Genomic DNA, 19,861 nt, shown 5'->3' on the forward strand with positions numbered 1-19,861 from the left:
CTCTGAGCCATCAGCCCAGAGCCTGACGCGGGGCTCGAACTCCCGGACCGCAAGATCGTGACCTGGCTGAAGTCGGATGCTTAACCGACTGCGCGACCCAGGCGCCCCATATTATTCTAGTACCTTATGAGTTCACACAGTCTGATCTGCAGCTGAACAAGAAGGAGAGGTTTTCTCAAATGTCCAACTGACCATGCCCCTACTAACCAATATACCCATTTTATTTAGTTGTCTCCATTCCCTCCAGTTTCTATACCATGTGGTCCAGTGAAATATCTCCTGTAAAATACAAAAGAAGTAGTCATAGTACCAAAAGGGTTGTTTGCCTGGATAAGAAACAGTATGTGAGTAAAGATCAAGTTTATGGACTTGTCAGTCCCTATGACATTCTGTGTGTTTTTCCCTCTTCTAGGCAACCTCTGATAAACTCATATGAAAGGATGAATGGATGTCCCCAACAACAGATCAAGTGTGTCTGAGTTCATCTTGCTGGGACTTTCCACTTCTCAAGAAATTCAAATATTCTTTTTTGCAGTCTTCTTCCTTGTCTATGTAGCCATCATAGTAGGAAACCTCCTTATTGTGATCTCTGTGATAGTTGATACACATCTTCACTCCCCCATGTATTTCTTTCTGGCAAATTTATCATTTTTTGATTTATGTCTTTCTTCTGCTACAACTCCCAAAGTGATTGCAGACCTCCTTAGAAAATTCAAGACCATCTCCCTGTGGGGCTGCATGGCTCAGATGTTTTTTATGCACTTCTTTGGGGGTGGAGAGATGTCTCTTCTGATAGCTATGGCCATAGACAGGTATGTTGCCATATGCAAGCCCTTGCAGTATCAGACTATCATGAATCACAGGGTGCTCATCGGGTTTCTGCTGCTCTCATGGGCAATTGGGTCCATACATACCACAAGCCAGATGGTTTTCACGGTAGGTTTACCTTTCTGTGGTCCCAATGTTGTGGACACCATTTTCTGTGACCTTCCCCTGGTCATCAAGCTTGCCTGCACTGAGACCTATATCCTAGAGCTCTTGGTGATTGCAAATAGTGGCTTCCTGTCCCTGATCTGCTTCATTCTTCTGCTCATATCCTACATCGTCATGCTGGTCACCATCTGGCAGCACTCCTCCAGTGCATCCTCTAAGGCAGTGTCCACACTGTCTGCTCACATCACTGTGGTCACTCTCTCCTTTGGTCCTGCTATCTTCATCTATGCTTTCCCATTCAAGAGTTACTCTGTAGATAAATTTCTTTCTGTATTTTATTCTATAATCACCCCCCTCCTCAATCCAATTATTTATACTCTGAGGAATCAGGAAATGAAAGCAGCCATTAAGAGACTTAGCAGCCAGCATATTGGCTCTTGGCTCACTTCCTAAAGAACGTTTATAACAGCTGACTATTTTGTGTTCTCTGCTATTGGGATTTTGATATTAAATATTTATCAGAATAATTAAAAGGAAAATTTTAAATATTATCAATTTTCAGTCAGAATTCATGGAATTCTTAAGATCAGTTTTATTAAAAATATAATGGAAATGTTCATAGCATACATTCAATACATAAATAAGTGTGCATTCATTATTTCCTTGTACTTCCCTGTCTTAGAACTCAGGGAAACAACCCTGATCAATGTTTAAAATACCTAATCACATGTCTTTTTTCAAAGACATAATGGCTCAGTATATAAAAATAGTTAACTTTCATAAGAGCACACTATATGATGTTTAGTTTCATTTTTACTTATAAAGTTGTATTTTTTTAAGTTTGTTTTGTGAGAGACAGACAGTATGATTGGGGAGGGGCAGAGAGAGAGGGAGATAGAGAATCCCATGCAGTCTCTGCACTGTCAGCGCAAAGCCCAATACAGGGCTTGAACTCATCTAAAGTTGCATTTGTAACTTATTGTTGTTAAAATATCTATTACTATTTGTCAACCATATGGAGTCTGTACAGAGGCACTGTGATCTGAATGAGGATAATAATACTTTCTCACTGTATAGCCTCAATATGCTAATCATCTTTAGTAGAATTTTAAAATACGCTGAAAAATAAATTTTTCCAACATATCTTTAGTATCCAAATAGTTTTTGAAGAATCAGTATCAACTAAAATGCTAAAAACTAAAACCATGAACTGCTAGCAAAGCTTGCTCAACCAGATAACATATTGATGTTTTTTCAACTGGAATAAGTCATTCATGAAACATCTAGAAAAATATTTACTAGGTACCAAGCACTGCCCAAAGCAATACAGATACATGGTTATAGACAGAGACCTGATGCCTGTTCCGGAGAGAATATCAAAGGGGAGGGATCTATGTTAGGTGTGGTGGTTTTAGAAGATCACTTTAAGAGGAGACATTTATACCAACACGTTAAGAAAGCTCCAGAATTAGACATTTGAGCAGGGAAAAGAGAATTTCTGGCAAAATGGCCAGTGCACATAGACATTGCGAAATGAGAAAGAGTTTTTAAGTATTAAAGGTAGACCTTGTAAAGGAGACTGATGAATAAAAGAGAGAAGACCTATGCTGAGATTTTACAGAAAGGAAAAGTCCAGAGTATTCAAGCATAGTGGATTCCTTTTTATTGTCAATGTAAATTGAAGTGTTTTAGGACAGGGAGGGAGGATCCAGCATACCTTATAGTTGGGTGTACCTCAGTCTTCACAAGTAGAGAATATAATGCAGCAAACGTGAAAGCAGAGGGAATAGTTATTGGGCTGTTTCAGATGGTAAGCCTTATTTTATTAAATAATACAAACAGTGAGTTTGTGGAAACTGTAAAGACTTCCAAAGGCAAATAGAAAAGCTAAAATTATTCAAACACCTTTGGAACCAACTCTTTTTATATCTTTAAAAACATTTTTAAATGTCTATCTTTAAAAATTGTTTAATACTTTTTGTTTTTTATATGAATTTTTTTTATTTGAGTATAGTTCACACACATTCGTTTCAGGTGTACAACATAGTGATTTGACAAATTTGTACATTATCTACTATGGTCACAAGAACTGTAGCTCCATCACCATATATCACTAATATCCTTGACTATATTTCTTATGCTGTTCCTTTTGTTCCTGTGACTTTTTCTTTCTGTAACTGGATGTCTGTATCTCCCACTCATCTATTTTGCCCATTCCCCCACCTGCCTCACCTCTGGCAGCCATCAATTTGTTCTCTGTATTTATACCTCTACTTATGCTTTTGGGTTTTTTTTATTCATCTTTTTTTTTTTTTTTTTTTTTAGATTCCAGATATGAGTGAAATCTTACGGTATTTGTCTTTCTTTGTCTGAATTATTTCACTTAACATGGCACCCTCTAGGTCCATCCATGTTGTTGCAACTGGCAAGACTCCATTCTTTTTTATAGCTTAGTAATATTCCATTGTGTATATATATCTTCCTTATCCATACCTCCAGTGATGGGCAATTTGGTTGCTTCCATACCTTGGCCATTATAAATAATGCTGCAGTAAATGTAGGGATGCATAAATATTTTCAAAGTAGTGTTTTCATTTTCTTTAAATACCCAGCAGTGGAATTACTGGATCATATAGTAACTCTACTTTTAATTTTTTTGAGAAATCTCCATACTTTTTTTCCAGTGGCTCTGCCACTTACATTCCCACCACAAGACTCATTTTTCTCCACGTCCTCACCAACACTTGTTATGTCTTGTCCTTTTGATTCTAGCCATTCTAACAAGTGTAAGGTGGGTGAATATCATTGTGGCTTTGATTTACATTTTCCTGATGATTAGTCATGGTGGGTATCTTTTCATTAGTCTGTTGACCATCTGTATGTCTTCTTTGGAAAAGTATCTTTGCAGGTGTACTGCCCATTTTTGGCTGGATTGTTTGGGTTTTTCTAGTGTTGAGTTATATGAATTCTTTATATATTTTAGATACTAACCCCTTATTGGATATATCAGTTGCAAATATTTTCTCCACTCAGTAAGTTACCTTTTTCTGTTGCTGATGGCTTCCTGTGTTGTGCAAAAGCTTTAAAATATACCCTGAATATCAAACTTACCTACTTTCCCTCCTTATCCCCTTCTCCTTTTTAAGTATATCTTCCCTACTTGAGTTTGGTCTTATACCATGTGCTTCTAACACTGAAAAATTCTATGTGTACCATGCTTACCAACTGGTTTGGGTAATCAAATCAGGGCATCAAATATTGTTCTAATATTATATTTCTAATTTCTATATTTAAGAATCCTTTTCTTTCTTGCAAAGATCTCAAATGCCACACTAAACTGTGACATATATCTCCTCAGCAGAAATATTTTTAAAAGACTTATTTTTCATGGCGATTCTAATTGGTAATAGCTGCATGGGGAAAATAGAATTTTTTATAAAATTCCTAGATTCTGTCAAAAAGAGTGAGAAATCTGTTAGCAATGTCTGCTATGCCTTTCTCAGTGTAGGCTATTATATTAAATATATTAATTTTACTTGAATAAATTCATTCAATTACTAACTATAAATATTGAGATTGATAAAATATTAATAGAATTATAATTTCAAGTCTATCATCTATGATAGATCCATTTTCTGTTAATGTGTTCATCCTTCCCCAACCAAAACAGTTGAATTAGTGCTTTTTCTGAAAAGCACTTACTAGTGAAAGTTCACATGGCTGATACACTTCACAAACTCACCATCCACTTAAATAATGAGAAAGTAAGTCCTTGCTCTGAACTCTAGGTAACACATGCACGTTTATTTTAATGATTCCCTTTGGGGGTTGATCACCAGTCTGCATCTTATTTATGTTCTTGTCCTTTTTTTTTTTTTTTTTTTTCCGTACCTACCAACGATTGTCAATTCATGGAGGTTAAAAAAGATAATATATATTCAGGATCTCACTATATCTTCACATCTTTGAAGAGGCCACTCTTCAGCTAGAACTGGTAGGTTTCAATAGCAGTGCTAAAGAAAACTGCAATTGCACACTTTAATAAAGGAGAAGACATTTTATAAGAAACTTAGAACTAAATGAAAACCATATTATTCTGATCATGAGGGCAATAGTAAAAGATAATTTTGGTCAAATAGTAACTGAACACTGTATCTACTTTCAATAAGGGTAAGAGCCACATTCCTGATCGAGGGATCAGTTTTATAGCTTGAGTTCATGTTCAGGAATATAAATTTGAATTAGTTTAATCCTTATAGGGTAAAAATATAAAATAAAAAATAATTTAGGATATTATAAAATAATGGAACAACTAGGTTCTTCCTTGGCTAAGTTTAGCATCTGTGACAAGTGTGAAATGTAAAATAATAAAATATCATATCAAGAAAATGAGAAAAGGTGATTTCATATTATTTGTCTATGTTTTACTTCCCCACATTGAGTATTTCAACACAGAAAACACATAATATGCTAAGATAATGATTAACTTAAATCAATTTTTTAATTTTAATTTTAATTTTTTAACATTTATTTTACAGAGAGGGATGGAGGGAGGGAGAGAGAGAGCAAGTGAACAAGCTGATACAAGTGAGCAGGGCAAAGGCAGAAAGAGAGGGAGAATCCCAAGAAGGTTCCATGCTGTCAATACAGAGCCAAATGGGGGCTCCATCCCATGAATGGTGAGATCATGACCTGAGTTAGGTCAAGAGTTGGACACCCAGTTGGGTGAAATTTGGCAGAGGACAGATAGTGCGATTTTTTTTTGTCATGTTAATAAAATTAGGCCTGAGTCATGCAGGTTCAATTTTTTAAATCAATTTTTAAAAAATGTTCCCCTCAAGTACACTTACTTTGTTCACTGAAGTCATATAACCTTTCAGTCAATACAATTGTCTAAGTGTACTGCTAATTTATTTGTTTTGGTAATTTTGCAACCCAAGGTCTATTTCCTATTCTTCTGCACCCACTGGCCTTTTTCCTACCTACCTTTAAAACAATTATTTTAATATTTTAAACTTGATCAATATATGAGCGTGAAGCCCTTTGTGCATCTATAATGCTGAGCCCTTTACTATCAAATATACACATTTATTTTTTTTTAATTTTTTTTTCATCGTTTATTTATTTTTGGGACAGAGAGAGACAGAGCATGAATGGGGGAAGGGCAGAGAGAGAGGGAGACACAGAATCGGAAACAGGCTCCAGGCTCCGAGCCATCAGCCCAGAGCCTGACGCGGGGCTCGAACTCACGGACCGCGAGATCGTGACCTGGTTGAAGTCGGACGCTTAACCGACTGCGCCACCCAGGCGCCCTATACACATTTATTTTTTAATTAGAAAAATATTTATAGTGGTCATTTTGTCAGCAAATCTGACTTTTACATTCGAAACATTTTTTGTTGTATTTTTTTTAGTGTTTATTTAAAACAGAGAGAGACAGAACATGCGCAGGGGAGGGGCAGAGAGAGAGAGAGAGGGAGACACAGAATCAGAAGCAGACTCCAGACTCCAAGCTGTCAGCACAGAGCCCTATGTGGGGCTCCAACCCACAGACCGCAAGATCATGACCTGAGCTGAAGTTGGACGCTCAACCGACTGAGCCACCCAGGTGCCCCCCAAACGTTTTTTGTAGTGAGTGAATATCACCTGTGATTTATCCAATCTGTATATGGCTTCACCCTCTCATAAGAAAGATGGATAGAAAACCCTCAAGTTCAATAAAAACTGCATAGCATTTATTCTCACTAAAAGAACTATTTAAGTACATTTGTGGAAATGTATGGAAAAAGACTTCGTTACTGAACATAGACACAGAGTATTGGACATCCCACAGCTTTTCTTCCTCAGGTAAGCAACCTCAGTGTAAAAAAGTACAGTAAGTTTTCATCCTTTAGTCACATAAAAAACACATGAAAAAGTCAGGCTCTCCAGTCATAGGTCATCCATCCCATTCTCAGACAAATTTCCTTCTAGAGAGAAACCAAACCATGCCCTACTTTATCTGATTATTTTTCATTTCTTTTCAGTTCATCGTGTTTGTATAGTACACACCATACAAAAGCTTAAGCTTTCCATTTGAGGTTTAACTGTGGCGTAAGTTAGGAAGAATTCTTTTGTTTCTCATACTCTATTTTTGCCTGTGTCTGAGTAGAAAACTATATATATATTTTTTTTTTTTAAACGTTTATTTATTTTTGGGACAGAGAGAGACAGAGCATGAACGGGGGAGAGGCAGAGAGAGAGGGAGACACAGAATCGGAAACAGGCTCCAGGCTCTGAGCCATCAGCCCAGAGCCTGACGCGGGGCTCGAACTCCCGGACCGCGAGATCGTGACCTGGCTGAAGTCGGACGCTTAACCGACTGCGCCACCCAGGCGCCCCGAAAACTATATATTTTAAAGAGACTTCATCTTCGATCATTTGTACAAATCCACATGTTGAATGATTTCATCTATCATAACATATTTGAATCCATCTCTATGTACACTTGGCTGGATATATTTTATAAAGGAGTTCATAACATTTCAAAAAAATCCTTAATTAATATTGTTCTTTGCTTTTAATTTTCCAATTTACATATTAAGCTATAAAAATTACTTTTAGAATTCTCAATATTTTTCCTTTAGTATTTTGTGACTGAGGACTATATGGTTTCAAAACTATTCATAACTAGTATGTAACTCATTGACTACATGAACTAGAATACCAATGGTGATAATTCTTTGTAATGAAAACAATTAGGTAATTATATCATTTAAATTTAAAAGAGAAAAATACATTTATTTACACTAAGTCTTCTTTACCAAGTCTTCCATTGTAAAATTCTTCTGTGGTTCTTAACTGGTTTGAAACTCCATAATCACCAGAAAATGAGATAATGCTAAAAACAGAATTTTGTGAATGCACATACCTACCGTCTATGTATGTACAATAAAATATACAAATATATTCCATATATATTATCCTTTGGAATCTCATAACAACCTGTGATTTGCAGAGTAAGTATAATTTATTCTTACAACAAAATAAATCCATGTTCAAAGGAGTTAAAGAGCATATTTCCCTCGTAAATGTTGATGACAGGACTAGAATATAACTCTTGACTCTTGGTTCAGTTTTTTTCCTTATTCTAATAGTTGGGCTAAACAATAACACCTGAATATTTCATGAACTATTAAGCCAAAAACTGTATATTCAGAGTAAATTTTCCACAACCTGTTCTGATGCTCCAGAACTAGAATATGGTGTAAGTATATGTATTTGTGTTTACGTGTATATGTATGATTCTGTATCTGTGTCTGTGTGTTTGGTGTGTATCACTAATAATTTTTCAAAAAAGTAAAAAACAAAACAGAAAATAAAAGCTGTGACCAAAAGGTATAAGTAAAATGAAAAAGTGTATAAAAATGAGCCATCAGTCAGTCCAACATGGGAACACATATAGAGTACAAGTGTCAAAGATATATGAGAGAGTGAGGGTCGAGAATCAGTCTGCAGACAAATGTGAAATATCAGAGGAAAGCACTGGGTACAAAGAATAATGGTACTTATAAAAAAATTGCTGGTTGTTCAGAGTCCATCTATATATTAAATGCAAAGGGACAAGAAGGCAAACTCCAGCCAGGAACCCAGCAACAATAGATTCATGCAAATAGGCAAAAAGTCTCAACACTCTAGGTCAGCAGTTTGTCCAGAAACAAAAGTATTAAAGAGCATTAAAAAAGATCATAAAGAAGGAGGAGGAGGAGGAGGAGGAGGAGGAGGAGGAGGAGGAGGAGGAGGAGGGAATGAGAGAGAAAAGAAGGAAGGGAAGAAAAAAAACGTGGTGGGGAGGAATAGAGGAAAGAGAGGAAGGAGAGGAAAGAAAGGAAGGAGAGAAACAAACCAGTACATTGAGAAATATTTGTTTCTGCCCAGAAACTAGGAAGCCTGTTTTATTATTTATGGTTTTTGTGGGCGACGGTAAGAACATATGACAGGCTATAGCCAGTTTAAAGCTTCACGAAGAATTTGCTAAATTTCTAAAGTTATTTGCTTCGTGGCAATATAATTAAACTCAATGCACATATCTGAATATTTCAAATAATAGGTACCACAAAGTGATATGACCATATTACTATCCACTTGAACTAATTCATTTGACTAATGGCCATTTGGTTCCTCTAGTCATTGACCCATTGAACTCATGGTTCATAAACTCATGATAGAAACAACAAATCCATGTGGAGACACAATCTATGCCTGAAAAATATGTTTATAAAATTTTACAATAAACTTCTCTTTTGTGACTATCTGGCTTTAAAAACTGCAGTAAAGTGAATGTTCCTTGCATTAATCTATTAAAATGTATTTTCCAGAAATGCCCATCTTCTCTTTTTCTATGTGAATCAAGCACTACTCTCTATATGGCCATACCTTCAAAACTATCAAAACTTAAATGGTCACTTTTTCCAGATTTTCTACATTTTAATGACTTTGAAAACTCCTACATAGACTAGATAATGAATAACTCAGTGGTAACGGAGTTTGTTTTGTTAGGACTCACCAACACTTGGGAACTTGAAATTTTCTTTTTTTTCATATTTTTGTTGGCCTATGCAGCTATTGTGGCAGGAAACTTTCTCATCGTGGTCACCGTAACCTTTGACTCCCATCTGTACTCCACACCAATGTACTTCCTCCTTGGAAATCTCTCCTTTCTGGATATGTGTATTTCTACAATCACAACCCCTAAGATGGTCACAGATTTTCTCAAGGAGAACAAAACTATTTCCTTGTGGGGCTGTATGGCTCAGATGTTCTTCCTTCACTTTTTAGGGGGCAGTGAGATGACTCTTCTCATAGTCATGGCTGTTGATCGGTACATTGCAATATGCAAACCTCTTCACTACACATCCATCATGAACCGCCGGGTCCTCATGGGCTCTGTGCTGCTGTCCTGGGCAGTTGGTTTTGTGCATACGATGAGCCAGATGGTTTTTACTATCAACTTGCCCTTCTGTGGTCCCAATATAGTGGACGATATTTTTTGTGACCTTCCCCTAGTTCTAAAACTTGCCTGCACTGAGACCTATGTTCTGGAGTTGCTGGTAACTGCTGACAGTGGACTGTTATCTTTCATCTGCTTCATACTCTTGCTCATTTCCTACACTGTCATTCTGGTAACTGTCCGACGTCGATCTTCTGGTGGACTCTCCAAGGCTCTGTCAACACTGTCGGCTCACATTACTGTGGTCACTCTGTTCTTTGGGCCAATTATCTTCATTTATGCTTGGCCATTCAGTAGCTTTTCAGTGGATAAATTTCTTTCTGTGTTTTATTCAATTATTACACCTTTACTGAACCCCATTATTTACACTCTAAGGAATCAGGAGATGAAAGCAGCCATTAGTAGACTGAAGACCAAACACACCCACAGAATAAAGTGGTATTAATTCGTCTGTAGACTTTTAAAAATATTCATCATGTATATTGAAATTATCACATGTTCCATCATTACATAACCATGATGTATTTAGGTTTGTTGGGAATTATTTTCGCTGAAATTTAACCCAGTTGGGTTAATAATTTTTTTTTAATTTTTTTTTCAACGTTTATTTATTTTTGGGACAGATAGAGACAGAGCATGAACGGGGGAGGGGCAGAGAGAGAGGGAGACACAGAATCGGAAACAGGCTCCAGGCTCTGAGCCATCAGCCCAGAGCCTGACACAGGGCTCAAACTCACGGACCAGAAGATCGTGACCTGGCTGAAGTCGGACGCTTAACCGACTGCGCCACCCAGGCGCCCCAGGGTTAATAATTTTTTAATGTAATAAAGAATTAAATAGAAAAAAATGTCCCACTAAACTATAGTTGAAAACCCAGAAATGTTCAAAACTAGATTTCATCAAATAAAGAGAAATCAAATATAAATTGATCTATTTTTAATTCAGAAATAGGGATCTTTCAGCTCAATTCTTTAGTTGGGTAAGTATGCATAAAATTGCATGAACTCTTCAACTCACAAGTACACACAAATAAGCTCATTTTTATGGTCTTAATATGCGTAAGAATTATTACTCTCTTTGACAAGGCAGATAAGCTAGTTTCTATGAGTGGGTATGTTCAAACAGTAACTGTCATGTATGACAAGAGAAGAGGCACATATTTCTTTCTTAACATAGAAATTCCATCTGATATATAGGTGAAACACAACTCATTTTATCTTATTCCTTCATTCTTGTTTGTATTCATATTTGTTCTCACAAAACTTTCCCAGAACCAAGTAAGAACATTACTACTGCATTAATCCTCATAGACAAGGAAAAAGGAAGAAGCTTCTATATATCCCAGGCATTCACTTCACAACAAAACAGGAAATATTCAACCTTACTAAGTTGTATAAAGTTTAGTCAATTATAAAGGTTAATTTATGGTCCATGGTCATTAGAATAAAGACATTCCATGACCTCTACGATATCAAATTCAAATGCTCTGCTTTTGCCCAAACACTTAGGGTCCCTTTTATAACCTATCCAATACATTTTCTTCATTGCCTCTTAAGCAAATAAGTATTAAGCATATGCCCCTAAGGATATTTGTGTAATATACTACCTGTAGACCAAAGGGTGTGTCAAAGATGTATTCCTAGCCGTATGTGCATGACATATTTTAGACTAAATTTCTATTTTAAAAAACACATTAAGGAGGATAGTAACCAGGTTCCTAAGAATCATTGGGCATATTTGTATCTTTTTCTTTTGAGCTATTTTAATCATAAGGTGTAGACACCTTATGTGGCTTAGTAGAGATAATAAAGACCTCTAAGCAACCATCTATACCCAGTTATTTTACTGTAGCAAAGATCATCACTATCATCAACTCCAGAGGCATCATTCCTTTTCATGCTTTTAAAATTATTTCTCTCATTTTTCATACATTGTGCATAAAATATTTTTTGTGTGTTTTTACCCTGATATACATGGAATCTATATATGCTATTATTGTAAAAGCTATTTTTATCTCTGTTTAGTGTCTTAAAGAGTTATCTCTTTTGTGTTTCTCTGGTTCATTATTTTTTACTATAAAAAAAAACATGTAACATCTTAACCATTTTTTAGCGTACAATAGTGTTAACTTTGTGTACCCTGTACAACAGATTTCTAGAACTTTTTCATCTTGCAAAATAAAAGCCTATATTCATGGTTCTAGAATTCCCCTTTCTGCCTCTAGCTAGCTCCTGGAAATCACCATTTAACCTTCCATTTAAGGGTTTAGCTGGGTTAGATACTTTATGTAATTGGATCATGCAATGTTTGTCTTTTTGTGACTGGCTTGTTTCACATAGAATAATTTCCTCAAACTTCAACCATATTGTAACATATGACAGAATTTCCTTCTTTTTAAGGCTAAATACTATCCCGTTGTATGTATATGCCACATTTTCTTCATCCATTCATCCGTAGAAGGTATTTAGTTTCCTGTCTCCTCTTGGCTATTGTAAATAAAGCTGTAATAAACATGTGTGTGCAAATATGTCTGCCAGACTCTGTTTCAGTTCTTTCGGATACATATCCAGAAGTCAGACTGTTGTATCATATGGTAATTCTATTTTTAATTTTTTGAGGAATCTTCATACTTTTTTCCAGAGTGGCTATACCATTTTACATTCCCCTTAACAGTGAAAAGGTGTCCAATTTCTCCGCATCTTTACATCCTTGTCTGTACTTGTCATTTTCTGTTTTTGTTCCTGTTTTGATAGTGGTCATCCTAACAGGTGTGAAGTAATATTCTGGTTTTGATTTACATTTCTCTGATGATTAGTGATTCTGCGCTTTTTTTTTTTTTCATATGTTTGTTGGCTTTTTGTGTATTTTCTTTGGACAATAGTTTATTCAAGTTCTTTGCCCATTTTTTCATTGGGTTATTTGTTTTTTTGTTGTTTAGTCAGGGGAGTTTTTTTTATATATATTATGGATATTAGCTCCCTATTAGATAAATGATTTGCAAATATTTTCTCTCATTCTGTAGGTTGCCCTTTTACCTTGTTGATTATTTCCTTTGCTGCATGGAAGTGTTTAAGTTTGATGTGGTCTTATTTGTCTGTTTTTCTCTTGCTGCCTTAACTTTTGGTGACACATCCAACAAATAATTGCCAAATCCAATGTTTTAACGATTTTCACCTATGTTTTCTTCTAAGAGTTTTATAGTGTCAGGTCTTACATTTAGGTATTTAATTCGAGTTAATATATGTATATGGTGTATGGTAAGGGTTCAACTTCATCTTTTACATACAGATATCCAGCTTTCCCACCATCATTTATTAAATCTAGTGTATTCACTTTAATGTCTACAGAATCTAATTTTAAATAGACTAAAATTTATTTAAACCTCTTCCTCTTGGGAGACATTTAGAGCTCTCACATTATTTACTCTTTTAACTAATGGGTCAATTGAACATACATCTATGTATTTCTTTGTGCACCTATGATAATTTCTCTAGGATATGTACTCAGAACTGGAAGTGCTGAGTTTTAATTAAAAACATTCTAACTTTATCAGAAATTACTAAACCTTTTTCAACATTGCAGATCTTTACATTCTATGAAGAGCCCTAATTTCTCCATCATTTTGTCAATACAGGATTTTATAAGGTTTTTTTTCTCTCCCAGTTAGATGAGTTTAAAAATATTTTATATTTATTGCATTTCCTTAGTTAATAATGAATTTGGACATTAATTCAAATATTTATTGCACATTTTGTTTTGTTGCTCCAGTTCATACTTTTGTTGATTTCTCTTCTGGGTTCTTCTTTTTAAACTAATTTTTATAACTGTATACATGTATTTATAAATATACATATTTTATAATATACATATCCACACATAGATTGAACTGAAAATATCTTCACTCTTACAGATTGGATTGACATTTTGATGTTTATACATACACAAAATTTAATATAGCTGCATTTGTCAACCATTTTTGGTTTGTCATTTTATGTCTTATGTAATACATCTTGACAGCTGATAGCCCAAAATATTGTTTTTTTTCTTTTTTCTATATTTCTTTTCTTTTCTTTTCTTTTCTCTTTTTTCTTTCTCTCTCTCTCTCTCTCTCTCTCTCTCTCCCCCTCTCCCTCCCTCTCTCTCTCTCTCTCTCTCTCTCTCTTTCTTTCTTTAGAAAGAGAGGGGGAGAGGTGGGGGAGAGGTGCAGGCAGAGGAAGAGGGAGAAGGAATCTTAAACAGGCTCCTCTCCCGGCAGGGAGCCTGACAAAGGACTTGATCTCATGACTGTGAAATCATAACCTGAGCTGAAATCAATAGTCAGATGCTTAGGGGTGCCTGGGTGGCTCAGTCAGTTAAGTGTCCAACTTCACCTCAGGTCATGATCTCGTGTTTCATGAGTTCAAGCCCTACGTCGGGCTCTGTGCTGACAGCTCAGAGCCTGGAGCCTGCTTCAGATTCTGTGTCTCCCCCTCTCTCTGCACCTCCCCTGCTTGTGCTGTCTCTCAAAAAAATGAATAGATGTTAAAAAAAATTTTTTTTAAATAGTCAGATGCTTAACTGACTGAGCCACCTTGGTGCCCTTGTCTTTCTTTTATAATTTTAACCTCTTTTTTTTTTATTTTTCCTTCCCCTTCCCCATGGGTTTCTGTTAAGTTTCTCAGGATCCATATAATTTTAAACTTTTATTTTTTTCACACTTGGTTATTTAATCCAACTGGAAGTTACATTTTCTATTAGTATCTTATAGGAATCAAATTTATTTTTATATGAATATAAATGATCATCCAAATACCATTTACTGAATAACTTTTCCCTACTGATTGTAATGTCATCCTAGCTACATGTAAAGTATCCATTCATCCATGTCTGTTTCTGGCCTCTGTCAGTCCTTCCACCAGTAATTTTGTTTCTCAGAGATAACACGACACAGCCTTAAATATAGTTGCTACTGTCATTTGTCTTAAATGCTCTGCTTTAAGCATATACCAGTTCCATCTGTCAATCAACTCTTCTAGATGATTTCTGGATAAGTTGTCAAATGCAAATAATTTTAGGATAGCAATTGAAATTGGATAGAATTTATTAATTTGGAAAGAATAGATAACTTTATGATTTTGATTATTCTAATTCATCAACCTAACATATCTCTTTATGTTGTTACATTTTTATGTAACATTTTATATACTATTTTCAAAATTTGGTGATATTTTAATTGATTTGTCATCAGGCATCATATTTTGTTATTATTACAATGGAATCTCTTTGGTGCTATATTTTAGTAGGTTGTTGCTGATGTAGAAAAACATATTTTTGTTTGTTGATTGCATATACAGCAAATTTATTGAACTTTCATACCATTCATTCTTATTTTGTTTAGATTCCTTTGAGTGCACTAATTAGTTTATATAAATCAAGTAGTAATTTTTTTCATCATCCTTTCCAAACAAAGTGTTCGCTGGTTTTTTTCATTTTGCAGTATTGCATTTGGTTAGAACCACCAGTACAATGCTGAAGGGAAGGAATTTATTTTCCAGCACTATAGTGTCTCTTTCTAAAATATTATCATGGGCGATATATCCTTCTTCAAAATTAAGATATGCCTTTTCTATTAATTTCCAATATTTTATTAAATCATCAATAATTGTAGAATTTATTTAAAAATTTATGCACACTTTAAGATGATTGCATCTTTTCTCAATTCATCTGTTATACTAGTGGATTGACTTAATATTGTTAACATTTCCTTGACTATGTAGTTGAAACTCCAAGTTGTAATAATATGGCTTTTCTTTTGCTTTTCATGTCTCCAGATTTAATTTACTAATTGTTCTTATCATTTGTTTTAGAATTGTTCATTGTATAACTTTCTCTCTTTTTCTATTGTCTGAAACAGTCAAAAATATATTAAGGATTTTGTTACTTATTTTTAGAAGTAACAGATGAACATGGGAGAGAAAGAGGGAGACAAACCATAAAACAGAGGCTTAACTATAGAGAACACACTGAGGGTTGCTGGATGGGGAGGTGGGTGGAAGGGAGGGATGGGTTAAATGAGTGATGGGTGTTAAAGAGTACACATGTTGTGATGAGCACTGGGTGTTGTATGTAAGTGATGAATCACCAAATATTATACCTGAAACTAGTATTACACTATATGCTAAATGGAATTTAAATAAAACTTGGAAGAAAATAAAGAAGTAAATAAAAGTTGAATATAAGCTCCCTCACCTACCACCATCTGCTCTAAACTCACACCTGTTCACTTTCACGTTTTCCAGAGTGGCTGCACCGGTTTGCATTCCCATCAACAGTGTAAGTGGGTTCCCATTTTTCCACATCCTCACCAGCACCTATTGTTTCTTGTATTGTTGATTTTACCTATCCTGACAGGTGTGAGGTGGTATCTCATTGTAGTTTTGATGTGTATTTCCCTGACGATGAGTGATGTTGAGCATCTTTTTATCTGCATGTCTTCTTTGGAAAAATGTCTATTCATGTATTCTGCCCATTTTTTAATTATATTATTTGTTTTTTTGAGTGTTGAATGTTATTTACATATTTTAGATATTATCCTTTATCAGATATGTCATTTGCAAATATCTTCTCCCATTCCATAGATTGCCTTTTTGTTTTGTTGCTTGTTTCTTTTTTTTTTTAATTTTTTTTTCAACATTTATTTATTTTTGGGACAGAGAGAGACAGAGCATGAGCGGGGGAGGGGCAGAGAGAGAGGGAGACACAGAATCAGAAACAGGCTCCAGGTTCTGAGCCATCAGCCCCAGAGCCTGACGCGGGGCTCGAACTCACGGACCTCGAGATCGTGACCTGGCTGAAGTCGGACGCTTAACCGACTGCGCCACCCAGGCGCCCCTTGCTTGTTTCTTTATATCATGCAGTGAGGAAAAGATTTAGAGCACCAGATGATATATATTGGCCATTTTTCCTATATCTTTTCTATTCTAACCCTTACATAGCATCAAGATAAAAACAATGTCTCAGTTTATTGTATACTAGAGTCTATTTATGTTTCTTCTAAATTCCTGACTGCAATTCTCTTCAAATAGTCACTCATCCTAAATGTATTTACTATCTCCCTTTATATATGTCAATTTCCTTATAAAATAGGAATGACTATTCTATGAATGTATATGATTTATTTTACAAAATGCCATTCTATGTTCTTTTCCTCTCAATACAATTCATATTGTTTTATATAAGTGGAGTTCTTACTTCAAAGTGTTACTATTATCCAGTAGCACCAATACCAATCACCTTACTACCTATTCACCAAATGACAGCTAAACTGCTTCTGATTTCCTGTTACCATAAATTATTTCTTTTTTTAAATGTTTATTTTGGAGAGGGAGAGAGGGAGAGAGGGAGAGGGAGAGAAAGGGAGAGGGAGAGGGAGAGGGAGAGGGAGAGGGAGAGGGAGAGAGAGAGAGAGAGAGAGAGAGAGAGAGAAACAGAGACAGCAAAAGTTGGGGAGGAACAGTGAGAGAGGGAGACACAGAATCCAAAGCAGGCTCCAAGCTGTCAGCACAGAGCCCAACGCGGGGCTCAAACTCACAAACCGTGAGACCATGACCTGGGCCGAAGTCAGACACTCAACCAACTGAGCCACCCAGGTGCCCTGATGATTTCATGATTAATAACTGTCCAACAGTCCTATGTAGGTGAAACAACTTCTCTAAGATAAACACCCAGAAGTGAAAAGAAATGGATATAAAGCATTTACCCACTTAATTTCACTAAATATTACAGACTGCTTTCCAGAATGATTGTAACTCCACCTACAGAGGAGGATCCAATTGCTCATGTCCCCACTACAAAATAATAATTTGCCTTTCTAAATTTTGTTTGCATATAGAATAATGTCTTATTGCTTTAATTTGCCTTTTTCAGGTTATCATACCTATTAGTTATTCAACTTTTGTATGAATTACTCTTTTAAGATCTTGGTCCACCTAAAATGGGTTTTCTATGCTTTTCTTGTTGGTTTGCATGCTTACCTATGCATTGCTCAATACATTAGCTAGTAATTTATATGTCTGTTTAAATTCTAGTTTAAATGAATTAAAGTAAATAAAATCAAATGCATATGCATGCATATAAACATACATGATTTCTATTTCTATTAACCTCCACTTTTTGTATTTTATTTTACCATTACCTTGTTATTTTGGTAGCATCAATTGGTATATGGCTTAATATCTAGTTATTTTCAACTTGCAAATATCATCTTAAGTTTGCCTATTATAAACAATAGAGTAATTTTTGCTATATTATTAATAATATTGAATATTGGTTTTAGATGTATAAAGATATACAAATATACAGATAATATATTTACATGAATAGATCTATGTTTATACAAGGTATACAGATAGGTAAATATATTAAATTATATTTCATAATATAGATATACATGATTATATACGTGTACAGACATATTAATATGTATATGTTACATATGTATTATATATACACATATAATTTTATTTCTGAACTTTGAGAGTAAGTTCTAGACATAATACTCTTTTACCACTAGCCACCTCAGTGTCTATTTCCTAAAACAATCTAATTTTCAAATGGAAATCAACATTAATATAATATAAATATCTAATATATCGACCTTGTTTGACTTTTTGGCCAATTATGAGAATAATGTTCTTTTAGAAAACAAAGTATCTGGTCCAGGACCAATTCAGGATCACAAGTTGTATTTCATTGCCATGTCTCTGTTTTACTTAATCTTCAATAATTCCTCAATTTTCCTTTAATTTAATGTCCGTCAGGGCAGAAATCTCATTGCTTAGTGGTGTGCTTCCTATGTTTCATTTTGCCCAAATGTGCAGATATATGGTTCCTTCCCCTCTTATTCTCCTTTTTGCTTGCTTACTATAGACATTACTTTGGTCTTTTCATTTAACAATGTATCTTGGAAATATCAGGTCATATGACCTCCATATCAGTTCATAAAGATCTTCCCCACTCTTCATCACAGCTGTGTGTGTCTCAAATATTCTAAAAAATATGGAAAAAATAGAAGAGAAACACAATTCAAATGCTCTTTCGCAGCTTATCATACAATCCTAACAAGTTCTCATGTGCCTGGGACTAGAGTATTCGTGTCAGATCAGTGTTACCATAGGCTTCAGCAAAATATTCTCATAATCCTTAATCTAGTTTCTCAGATCATTCACTTTCTACTCATTTCTGTGTCATTGCTACGTTAGACTTCAATTAAAGAGGCTGCATCGCCTATAGCTTGCTCTCAACTTGCCAGGAATAAAAGAAATATTTCTTTTCTTTTTACAGATTAACTCTTTATTCTCTACTGGTGAGGTTTGATTCTGTAATTGATTCAAGGTACAAACACAAGGATGCTCAGACAAAGAGGGATTGAACCACATTTAAATTCAATGGAAGTAATCCAATCACATCTTCCCTGGGGTAAGGAGGTGACATGTTTCTGTATTTATATCTGAGGTCACTGCAAATGATTTATATGTAGAGACTTCTCTGTTTTGTGGCTTCTTAAAAGCTTTGAACACTTTCACATTTTGGTAATACCATTAGAGTAATAGTGCCTTGCTAACAAAGGATTTTTTTTAAGATATATTTACCAAGCACATTCACTGCCAAAGTGCAGGTACATGGCTGACATTCCATCCATCTGATATCTCTATCTGTGGGAGAATTCTATTTTAAAGTGAGTCATATAAATAATAAGGATGGAAATAGTTATTCATTTTGCTGGCACAGGAAGCAATGAACTTTTCTTAATCTGATCATTTTGAAATCCAAAAATTAAAACAAAAATTAATGGTTGAATAGTCACTTGAAGACAAGAGAAGAAAGTAAGCCGCCAGCTCTAAAAATATCCCTAATCTCCCTAGTAGGTCTTACCTCATCTGTCCTTTCAAATTGTTACTG

At 35.1% G+C, this 19,861-nt stretch overlaps 2 protein-coding genes across 2 annotated transcripts; both read left to right on the plus strand.

Annotated features, from left to right (window-relative positions):
* Positions 1–444: 444 nt before the first annotated feature.
* Positions 445–1,386, plus strand: LOC121021760 (olfactory receptor 4K13-like). Its single transcript, XM_040462389.1, has one exon. It carries the CDS (start codon positions 445–447, stop codon positions 1,384–1,386), a length of 942 nt encoding a protein of 313 aa, XP_040318323.1.
* Positions 1,387–9,428: 8,042 nt separating this feature from the next.
* LOC121021761 (olfactory receptor 4L1-like) lies at positions 9,429–10,367 on the plus strand. The gene has a single exon (XM_040462390.1). It carries the CDS (start codon positions 9,435–9,437, stop codon positions 10,365–10,367), a length of 933 nt encoding a protein of 310 aa, XP_040318324.1. The 5' UTR covers positions 9,429–9,434.
* The last annotated feature ends 9,494 nt before the right edge of the window (positions 10,368–19,861 follow it).

The sequence above is a fragment of the Herpailurus yagouaroundi genome, unplaced genomic scaffold (assembly GCF_014898765.1).
Source record: "Herpailurus yagouaroundi ecotype Mexico unplaced genomic scaffold, PumYag 315, whole genome shotgun sequence".
In the NCBI taxonomy this organism is placed as follows: Eukaryota; Metazoa; Chordata; class Mammalia; order Carnivora; family Felidae; genus Herpailurus; species Herpailurus yagouaroundi.